Consider the following 11711-nt stretch of genomic DNA (forward strand, 5'->3'; position numbering starts at 1 on the left):
AGGCAGGTGGAGGAAAATGAGCAACTGAGACAATCGTCTGAGGAACAACTTAATATCATTCATGAGCCTCGTTGTGTAAAAATGACTCACATAAATTCTTGCGTAAGCAAAACAGAGAGGCTCCCGCGACAAGTTTGAAAATCAACGTCAAGTGATACGGTAGATTTAAAACGAGATTTGGCACGTCAACGCGGATGGCGGAAGTGTAAATTCGAAGTGTGCGTTGAAATGAGAATTACGACATCGTCATGAAATTGTAGTTTATTTACGGTTAGCCGGTTCAAGATTCCCCACCGCCCCTGTCTTCGCTTCCTCCTTTCCTCCTAAACGGGGAAATCCCCTACTACTGGCGAACATTTTACCGGGACGACTTTCTTTGACCGCGCGTCCTGCTTTCCGTGACCTGTGTTTTTAGCTTGACCACAAAAGATGGAAAAGATGGAGCAGATTAAATTAGGTCTCGCCAAACTAGATAAAGAAGTGCTCGACAAACTGTCCACAATGTTGGACAACTCCACCTGCGGATGGAGACAACTGGCCCAAGTTGTGTCTGAGAACCCAAAATTCCGCTTCAGGTAGGCATGAACGCACCATCGACACTGGTGTTGAACGTGGCTGAATTAAACAAGAAGAGTTTCTGGTGAAAGAGAAACGTTTTGAAACAAACAAGGAATTGTGTGTGATTGAAGAAGTGTATTGTTGGTTACTATAGGTGTTTTATTTTCGTTGCTGATTGTAAAATGACACGCTGAACCAAAGTAATGGGACACTTTCTGGCCATTACAAGTACTGCATCAACACGAGAGCGAAAATGTTACGGAAGATCTTTTTTTATTTAAGTCGTTATGATCAAAAGAAAATAGAAATACATAGATTCGGTATACACAGAATGAAATAATTTGTGTTTCTTATATATTGTTATTCAGATTATTGGCCACACCCAAAAAAATGACTTGGAGGACATTTTGCATTCAAAATGTTTAAAAATGAACCTTCACTTGTCTGTTTTTCTGTTGCATATACCTCAATAATATGGAAAAAAAAACTATTAAAGTGTTCCTAAAATCAGAATAAGACAAACTTACTGATGTATGTCAATCAGTAGAATTTAAAAAAATAATTGCATTATTGTGATGGGTATAAGTACTGTATTGCATAACAGGGATGAGATCAAGTGTGGTATTCAATTAAAGGACAACCGACGTCACTTTTTTGTTTCTTAACTGACATCAGAAAAACGTTTTATAGCATCTAAAATTCCCAAAACACGCAGTATGATATTTTTATTCAAATGCAAAACACCAATAAAAAAATTGAGCTGCGAATTGGGCATTTTCAGAAAGTCCCGCCCCCAGTTCGTGACGTTACGCCAAGACGTCTTACATTGCTGGAATATCAAAACAATGGCTTCAGATTAGGAGAATATGCTTTCTTGTTACACATCCAGTTATGAATATGATTCAAATAGTTCTGAAGAGGAAAGCATACATGTTTGCTATCGATTAAAGAATTTATTCCGTGCCATTATGAGGCAACATTGAGGGGAAATGTCTCACCGAAAAAGAGGCACAAAATGGCGACCTCCTATGGCCACCTCCGTTTCCACAGGCTGATAAATTCCTTATATGGAGCTTGGACGCCCTCTTCTGGCGGCTTTTGGGTGCAACACGAGGTTGTCAGACCAAACAAGTACAGCAAAATACATTGACGGAATTGATGGAAGGACCGCTACAATGCCTCTTTTTTCGGTCAGGGGCGTTCCTTTAGTGACGTCACGTAAGGACTTGTCACCAACTCAAAAACAAGACTTCCTGAATATTCAGCGCGAGTCTTAAAACGGAAAAAAAGCTATATGCGGTGTAATCTTATTAAAATACGCTCAGTAGAAGTCATTTGAAGCCATTTTACAAATTATGGACACAACTTGTCCGGAGACTTCGGTTGTCCTTTAAGGCTATTTTATAAAAATATGGAAATAGAAGAGAATATATATATATATATATTTTTTTCATCTGTTCTTTTGGAAAATTGTTGATGATGTCAAGTCCAGCGTATCCTGTGATTCACTGCTCTCTTCTTCCACCATGATTAAGAAGGCATTGTAAAACTTGCAAGTTGTGAGACACATTGTAACATGTCTGTATACCGACAGTTAAATTCATCATGAACATTTTTGGAAACTACAGTACTGTACATGTAACATTGAACCCCCTACACCCTGCAGTGAAAAAGATGTGACCAACTGCTCACTCCAGGTGCTAAGTGCAACAGGGAGTCCAGGACGCAGCTTCTTAGCGCTGCTGGTTGATCGATCCTGCTCTCTGCTCTTCCTGCTGCAATGTCTGAAGAAGATTGACCACCAGGAGGCCATGCAGCTGCTCAGTGCTTCAGGTTGTTCTCTTGTACCAAGCTAAATGTCTACCCAAGGACAAGTGTTCTGAAACTGGCAGTTTCACAAGATGCTGCTTGGAGATCTGCCAAATTATTGTCAATTATTATTATTTATTTTAAAGTGAATACATTATTGAAGCTTCTGTGTCAGTAAAACATATATAAAAAAATGATTATTGCACAATTTTGGCCAATTAAAATGCTCAAATGATTGAGACCAATCACAGGTGCCCTCTGTCATATTTTATGTTACCCATGCGGCCAAATCATGTATGTCAACTTGATATTTCTTACTTAAATACCCAAATTGCAAATTGTATCCATTTTTATTAAGATTGGGGTATCACGAGATTTTTTTGCCCCCATGAAAAAGCTCGTCAATTTGTGTCTGACACCCCAGACATACATTTTCCATCCCTTTGTCAGTCATTATTCTTGTGATCACCCATTGAAATGACCCATCATGTAATTTCAGCTACCAACAATTGATCAAGTATAAATGGCTGAAATGCTGAAAAACAATATCCATCCATCCATCCATCCATCTTCTGCCGCTTATCCGGGATCGGGTCGCGGGGGCAGCAGCTTCAGTAGGGAAGCCCAGACTTCCCTCTCCCCAGCCACTTCTTCCAGCTCGTCCTGGCGGATCCCGAGGCGTTCCCATGCCAGCTGGGAGACATAGTCTCTCCAGCGTGTTCTGGGTCGTCCCCGGGGTCTCCTGCCAGTGGGACATGCCCGGAACACCTCGCGAGGGAGACGTCCCGGGGGCATCCTAATCAGATGCCCGAGCCACCTCATCTGGCTCCTCTCGATGTGGAGGAGAAGCGGCTCGACTTTGAGCCCCTCCCGGATGACCGAGCTTCTCACCTTATCTCTAAGGGAGAGCCCGGACACCCGACGGAGAAAGCTCATTTCGGCCGCTTGCATCCGGGATCTCGTTCTTTCGGACACAACCCATAGCTCGTGACCATAGATGAGGGTTGGGACGTAGATCGACCGGTAGATTGAGAGCTTTGCTTTTTGGCTCAGCTCCTTCTTCACCACGACAGATCGGTACAAAGTCCGCATCACGGCAGACGCCGCACCGATCCGCCTGTCGACCTCTCGATCCCTTTCACCCTCACTCGTGAACAAGACACCCAGATACTTAAGCTCCTCCACTTGAGGCAAAATCTCCTCCCCGACCCGGAGAGGGCACTCCACCCTTTTCCGACTGAGAACCATTGTCTCAGATTTGGAGGTGCTGATTCTCATCCCAGCGGCTTCACATTCGGCTGCGAAACGCTCCAGCGAGAGTTGGAGAGCTCCACTTGAAGGCCCCAACAGTACAACATCATCTGCAAAAAGCAGAGATGCTATACTGAGGCTACCAAAACGGAAAAACAATATGTCTATGAAATTTATGGGTACACAGTGCAGATAGATAGTGAAGTTTATTTAGTTGATATTAGGATTTTGCAGGCATCCTTGGAAAATTGTATTTTGTAGTCTAAGGAGTCCCTGTGAACCAAAAAGATTCCCGAAAATGTCTACCTTGTAAAAGCACTGTGAGCTGTGGAGAAAAAAAAAAAACACGCCGTCAATGCCTCAATTGTGCTCAGACCTAATTAGAAAATCAAATATTTAGAGGATTGTTGTTCTTGATCATGGATGGTTTGTCGAATTTGTCATTTCAAACAACATTGGTATAATAGTCTAAAATTGGCTTTTTTTCCTTCTATAAAACAGTAGCTGAGCAGATCCGGATCACAGGACAGCCCAGCTCTCAGCGGGCCCCACAGGGCAGCAGGGTGGTTTTAACATGCCAAGTTTCAGGGCCTCCTGGATTAAGTTACCAGTGGTTTAAAGGCAAAGAGGAAGTGAGTATAGTTTTTAGCAATGACAGGGTGTCAACTTCAGTTGACATCAGACTATCTTTGTCTTTGTCAGATTTTCGAAGAGAGTGGACGTACACCAGAGCTTGTTGTGTGTGCATTGGGCCCCGAGCACCAAGGTAGTTACATCTGTCGGGTCAACCATGGAGACAACTGCGTTTTCTCTCAGTGGGCTCAGGTGCGCTTGGTTCGTTCATCGCCCAGTTCGAGTTCAGGTATGACCTTCACTGCTCCTCTTCATCCATTCAATACAGTACTTGAATAGTTAGAACACAAAGGATTTCCGGTCCCTACCGGCAGTACAAATAGTCCAATTCATTGAACAAATCAAACAACTGACATTCCTAAAACTGCCTGATTAAAAAATAACTCAAATCCGGTAGTAGTTTAGGACTTAAGGCAAGCAAGCCAAGGCTGAGCTATTTCTTCTGAGCACGCCGAATCAAGATTTTGATCAAACGAAGGTGCCATTTTTTTTTGGGGGGGGAGGGTAACAAGTGAACAGCATCAGCATGATCTTAGTACAAGCCCTTATTTTGCTAAACTTTATGGATCAAGAAAGAACCCATTCAAATCTTGTCATTGCAGGCTGTAGCAGCGGCATGTTTTCATGCTCATCCAGTGGGCTGCATATCATCTACCAACCTCAGTCCCAAACGGCATCTGAGGGTGACATGTTGCTCCTGGAGTGCACCGCTGTGGCCAACCCTCCTGCCCAGTACCAGTGGTATCACAACTTGACTCCGATGCCAGAAAACAAGATGCGTCTTCTCAAAGTAAGTCACCCTGTATCATCATCTCCATATTTATAGAATATGTCTTGGCAAACAGTGAAAACTCCAAAGGTGAGCACAATCAGCCCCATGATGCTTGTTGACTTCAAAATTGTTCCAATTAAAAAAAAGTTTATTTCATCTGAATTAATATAATGTAACTCCTTCATAATATTTTGTTAACTGTACAGCCAATTTTGCATTTGCAACTGTCATACATAGAAAATACTCAAACAGCATCATTGCACCCCCAAGAGCAATACTACCCAAGTTTTGTTTCTGACGTTCTAGATTCCGTGTGTGACCACAGCACACAGAGGCCAATACCAGTGCAAAGTGTTCAACTTGTTTCATGAAGTGTGGAGTGAGCCCGCTACTGTCAGCATTGGTGAAATATAGTCGATTTTATTATTCTTTACTGTTATTTATTTTATTTTTTTACATATATTCCGCATGAATTTTCGCTGTTATTGATATCGTGTTTTCCTTTTATATGCAGGCCCAACTTCCATTACTGATGCCTCTTGGGAAGCAGTTGACCGTGGCTTAGGTATTCCTTCAGTAACTATACATGTGTTCACTTACTCTCTTTGTTCATTATAATATCGCGGAGTCCTGGACAAACAAATCTGTTTTTCATTTTTTTTATACGTTTTTATTTTGATAGATTTCGAGGACAATGCCACCAAAAGTGAAGAAGTATGTCCACAGATGACCAATCCATCAAAATTATCCAAACAGTTTTATGGTAATGAGAATTTTATAGAGGTTTTCTCAGATAGTTAAAAATTGTAGTAAGAGATTGACGTAATTGGTAGAACTTGATTTATTAACGAGATTTGTGAGTATTTATTAACTTTATTTAGTAAAAATGAAACGGCATATTGTTTATCAACTTAGTCAGATACTTTGTTTCAATTAAAAACTCTCCAAGAACTCAGAATTCCAGCTTCTCAACAGTAAATATTAAGCGGTTCTCTGTAGAATCAGACTGCTTTTCTATGTGTTTGAACCAAACTAGCTGGTAGTTTTTACTTTGAAAAACACTGATCAACATGTTTGCCTATTATTTGACTTGGTGTGGACCAAAGCAGAAACTGAGTCATAATTACTATTTACTCCTATATTTTCTACACTGTCAATGTGAAGTTAGGCTGTAAATTTGACACAAACTATGGACATTTGCATTTTTTAAATCCACTTCATTAATTGACTAAATAATCAACAGATGAATTGATTCGTTACAATTACCCAGAACATTTATATGAGCTAAATATCCACTGAGAAACAGAAAACTGTGTTTTCTGTATCAGAACAAAGACAGTTTATGACACTTACCTTTGCCAAAGCTGTGTGTTTATTGTGTTTAGATATCTATAGTAGTGATTTATCCACATTAGAAACTTTTCACCTGAATTAAGCACTTTCCTTTCCACAGCCACAGACAAGGTGGCTCTCCTGATTGGCAACTTGAACTACCGCTACCGCACTCAACTGTGCGCTCCCATGGTGGATGTCCACGAGTTGAGCAACCTCCTCAGGCAAATGGACTTTAAGGTGGTGTCGCTGCTGGACCTCAATTGGCAGGAAATGCACAGCGCCGTCACTGAGTTCCTGCTGCTCCTCGGCAAAGGAGTTTACGGTGCGTCTTCGGATATTTAAGCTTTGATACTCGTTTCCTTTTATACTGCATTTCCTCAAAGAGTTGCTTTTGGAGATGCCGTGCTTCGCATTGTCCGAATGGCGAACCTCAATTAAAAGCCTTGCTGCACCCCACATTCACCTGAGGAAAAATAAGTCCTCATCAATTCTACTTACAGTGCTCCAAACAGTGTATGATATAAGATACAAGCCAATATAGTGTCGGTGAATTTTTAATTGGTTGTGACTAGTGTCATTTTTTGAATGGTTAGGATTGATCATCACAAGAGACTACCAACATATTATCCGAAAGATGATGTTAAGTATTGTTGATGTATACTATTTATTATACTTATGCTTGAACCTACTCTCTCAAAAGCAACTTTAAGTACAGATTTGTTTTATTAACATACCTTATATAGTAATTTTGTACATGATGATATATTGTTGTTGTATTGACAACATTTCATTCATATTAGAATATCAATGGATTTGTACAAGTGAGGGCCTCCTCTACCAAATACTCTGCGGTGATCAAATTTATAAACTGGACACTGACTGAGGAACTATGACACTTTATAATTTTCTATTTAGCTCAGTTTAAAGGTCCGACAGTACTTTATGTTTAAAACTCACACAATCAATCCATTATATGCCAATTATGACGTGAAGCATACAACATTTCCTGGAAAAAAAACAATTACTGCAAAGACTTTTGGAAACATCAATAAACTTTCACTTTTCTTCTTCTGGCACAGGCTTGCTGTACTTTGCCGGTCACGGTTATGAGAACTATGGCAACAGTTTCATGGTGCCCATTGATGCGCCCTCCTCATATAGATCAGAGCACTGCATTTGTGTGCAAAATATACTCACAAGGATGCAGGAGAAAGAGACGGGACTCAACGTGTTCCTGCTGGATATGTGCCGCAAAAGGTTTCTTACTTTCTATGTGATGTCTTCTTTGTGTTAATATTAATAATATTAATATTTGTTTGAATTATTGTCATTCTTTTAGAAATCCAAATGATGAAGTTGTAGTTCAACCTGGATTGTTGAAGGTGACTGCAAATATAGTTTTTGGATATGCCACGTAAGTTGAATCATAAATGTCTGTGCGAAAGTGAAGACCAATTGATGAGTGCATTGTTGAATTTAGGTGCGTTGATGCGGAGGCTTATGAAATGAGGGGAGAAGACGTGTCCAACGGCATCTTCATAAGCTTCCTCAAGCGGCATATTTGCCAAGATGAGAAGGTGACGGTCATGCTGGACAGAGTGGCAGAAGGTGCATTAAATTGTGTTTTTTCTTTATGTGACTTAGCCTCGTCAGCATTACTAGCAGCTGACTTTGGATCATTTTCTCAAATTTATTCTTTACATTTTTTAAAAGCCATTGTAATCGAGTATACATGTTTGAATTCTACAGCACTTACTACAGTTCAACAACTGCGAAAACTATAGCCACAAAAATACATTTAATGTCAAATAAATATCTATAGGACAGTAGAAATCAAAACTACGTTGTTGTCTGCCATAATGGCAGGATTTGTGATACAGCTGTCATGTCAATGTCATGACATGGTGATGGCCTGAAAACAAATGGTATTGCTTTTTTTGTACACGCAAATTGGAAACTTAGGAAAAAGAGATTGATCTTTTCCATGGCGTGTAAATGTCATTAACTGCACTGAACTGTAATGTCACAACATTCAGAACTGTGGTGGAGGCGTTGAGAGAACATCATTGCTATACAGTATCAACACCACAAACCAATTGAAGACACGGGACAAATAATGGCGAAAACCGGGAGTTGTTGTAGAGTAGTACTGACACTTATTGGCATTTTGTAGACATTGCTGATGACCGGCTCATTCCAAAAAAAGTTAATTACCTCTCTGATCCCATCCACCTACTTTCAACACCTCTTATACTAAAAAAGATCACAAGGAGTTGCTGGAATCAATCCCAGCGCACTTCAGGAGGAAGTTCTTTCCGAAATAATTTGCCACTCTGTCTTTTTCATGCTCTCACCAGACATGGGGCGCTTAGAAATTACACGAGGGAGGCAGGCTCTGGAACTCCGCAGTAATCTTTCCGAGCGACGTTCCCTCACTGACCTTATCCAGACCACAGACTGCTCTGCGGCCTCTTCGGCTCGCAACCTACAGTGGGCTGTTGCTCATGGTACTTGACGTCAAACTACTCCATAGAATCTTACCGCTGAAAACGTTATTCAAATGTTTTAAATTTGTTTTTACAGTCCTGCCAAAGAGCCATTTTATCCATTTTGAATGTGGTGTGAAGGTTCAACTTGGGTATGTATAAATGAAAATTATCTTGATTTTTTTTTTATTATTTGTGCAAAATACGAATGATGTTTCTTCCAAATGTTCTCCGTAGATTTGCCGCAGAATTCTCCAACATCATGGTCATCTACTCACGCATACTGGACAAGCCCCATGAAATTGCTTCATGCTCTGTACATCTTACTGACTTCCCAGAGGTATGATGACACACACAATGGGGTTATTTTACTTTTTTCACAAGATGATTTAATGTTCAATACAGAGTAGAGATCGGATGTATCTTTCCCTTAGTCAGCCTGAATATATTCCAGTCGATCCGAATTAGAATGAGCGCTCTTGAAAACGGATTCTGGGTGGCGAAGACCAAAACACTGAACTAAGCAAACTGTCCTCTACTTAACTGCGTTTTGTGTTTTAATGGCAGGATGTGGACATTGACTTAAAGATGAGCAATCAGGAAACACTGGTCGAAGCGGGAAGTTTATTATTAATCAAAGAACAACTTCCTGCACCTGAACTTCCCAGTCTGTATACCCGCATTTGCAGCCTACAAAGACTCAAGGTCAGGCCTCTTTACATTATGAGCAACTGCAATCACCACATGAATGCCTTTTAATATGTTTTGATATGCCGCGTCTTCCAGAAGGAGCTCACATTCGTCGTCTGTCTCCGTTACATTTATGTCAACCTGGAAGAGGAAGTTGAGGAAAGGCAAGCAGTTACAGTGGGCAAACCGCTGGTGTCCAAACTGAACCTCCACCAACCACGAACAAGCTCGGACTCGTCATCCCTCAGCCTGGACTCGTGTACTCTCTCTGAGGTCTCCTTCTCTGAGTAGTTTGCACCGTTAGCCTCCAATGTGTGGCCACACAAATGCTAATATTGACAAATGTAGGGTCAAAACACATTATTTATTTCCAAATAAGATTATTATTTCCAAACAACTTTTCACCCTCAAATAATTGTCTCATCAGCAAGCCCTAGCGGAGCAGGATAACAATCCTGAGCATTTGAATCAAGTGTGCTGGAGGAGGGAAACACCTAATACTGTTACATGCAGGATATTGACACTCAGGGACTGGAATTACCCATCCATGTCCCAGTTTCGCCTCTCATCTGAACAGACTTAATTCATTTCTATAAAACCAATAGGTAGAACAGCACTATCCTGGATTTTGGTAAATATAATTGACGTGTAAGAAGGCATTCCCGGATAAAAAAAAAATGAGAACCCCCAAATCCTGATATATGATTGCGAACAATGTACAGTGTAACGCTGCATTTCATTCGAATAATTAGTTTGATCCTTGTGCATGTGGTGTTGCAAGGTACGGGAAGTCTGTGCATCCAAACACCACAGTGGATCTCAACAAACTTAAAGCAAATAAGGTAATACTGTGGCGGGCACTAGGACCAGACATCTCACCCAGCAGGTGCACGGGAGGGAGCTGGTTTATGTTACATATATTTCACTGCATTTTCTGTTTGAGAGAGATCCATTTGTTAGACGTTGGAATAAAGACGTACTCCAGTCGATCGTGTGTTCTCCTTCCTCAACTGCTACAATACACGCATTTACTTGCCTGGTGCGAAGTGTGGCGGCTACACCATCCCTAAAATTCAAAGAGCTGTGTTTGAAGTACAGGGAGACCTCAGCTTACGAACTTAATTGGTTCCCAGACAGAGTGTGTAAGCCAAAAAGTGTGTATCACAAAAAAACTTTTTCCCATAGGAAACCATTAAAATGGGAATAATCAGTTCCCAGGTTTCCATAAAATATACTTTTCAACTAAATAAGCCTTAAAACTACACACAACATACCTTATTGTATGTATAATAAATGTGCTATTGTATTGTAATGAAAGAAATACACTGCTCTGGATATATATATATATATATATATATATATATATATATATATATATATATATATATATATATATATATATATATATATATATATATATAATTTATTTTTTCCAAGATGGCGCCTGAGTAGGCAGCCATCAGCAAGTGCTCTCACGAGCCTTGCTTTTTTTGTTGTTTTTGTCTTGTTATTGTGTTTTCTTTTGTCACTTTATGTTGTTGTGCGTCACGTGGAATGGATACAGATTGTTTTTCAGCATTTTTGGCCACGACGATCATCAAGGAGGAGACTGTGCTGAGCGGTTGCGCCTTTCGGCAGCATGAATATGCCAGTACTGTTTTTGAATGGGAGGAATGTCGGAGCCATTTGACTACCATCGCTGGACAGCTCTAGGGCCATTGTGCTTTTTTGCGCCTGTAATGGGCAGCATCTTCACAGCCCCGCTTTGTTCAGTGGAAAGGTCAGGGCTGTTGGACAGTCTGCGGTTGGATGGATGCATGGCTTGAGGAGCCCGCGATAAGAAGAAAGCAGCATCAGCGCAGAGCGCCGATGCGTATGTGGAACTGTCGCGGCTTGGAATTGAAGCAGATTTATGTGGGACAGGAGATGTGAGACAATGTCTTTTCGTCAATGGATGCTACAGCTTCGTGTTTGCTTTCAACATTTAGCTTTTAGTAGACGTACAAATTCCACCATGACGTCCCTGATCCACTGCTGACATGGATGCTTTGATCCTCTCCTCTTTCAACTAGAACTGCTTCATGTCATCGCAAAGAGGGTACAGCAAGTCCTGAAGAATGAATGACTATGTGTCTTTGTGTTGTCATATTTGTTATTTTTTCCAAAAAAAATTTCGC

At 40.7% G+C, this 11711-nt stretch overlaps 1 protein-coding gene across 1 annotated transcript; it reads left to right on the forward strand.

Moving 5' to 3' along the window:
- The first annotated feature begins 165 nt into the window (after positions 1–165).
- On the forward strand, positions 166–10523 carry malt2 (MALT paracaspase 2). The gene is made up of 17 exons (XM_089000694.1): positions 166–575; positions 2225–2391; positions 4120–4250; positions 4321–4480; positions 4854–5041; positions 5330–5426; positions 5538–5588; positions 5706–5786; positions 6477–6680; positions 7438–7615; positions 7698–7772; positions 7839–7966; positions 8716–8865; positions 8942–8996; positions 9082–9184; positions 9412–9549; positions 9631–10523. Exons 1-17 carry the CDS (start codon positions 430–432, stop codon positions 9823–9825), a joined length of 2247 nt encoding a protein of 748 aa, XP_088856820.1. The 5' UTR covers positions 166–429; the 3' UTR covers positions 9826–10523.
- Positions 10524–11711: the final 1188 nt, after the last annotated feature.

Source organism: Hippocampus bargibanti, linkage group LG07, assembly GCF_051943395.1.
Source record: "Hippocampus bargibanti isolate YZ-2025 linkage group LG07, ASM5194339v1, whole genome shotgun sequence".
NCBI classification, from domain to species: Eukaryota; Metazoa; Chordata; class Actinopteri; order Syngnathiformes; family Syngnathidae; genus Hippocampus; species Hippocampus bargibanti.

Excerpts from the sequence above, each read along its gene's own strand:
- malt2 (XM_089000694.1), top strand. The coding sequence starts at position 430 with ATGGAAAAGATGGAGCAGATTAAATTAGGTCTCGCCAAACTAGATAAA. Across the intron at positions 2,392-4,119 it reads GCAGCTGCTCAGTGCTTCAG|TAGCTGAGCAGATCCGGATC; the intron begins GTTGTTCTCTTG and ends TCTATAAAACAG. Across the intron at positions 7,967-8,715 it reads GCTGGACAGAGTGGCAGAAG|ACATGGGGCGCTTAGAAATT; the intron begins GTGCATTAAATT and ends TGCTCTCACCAG.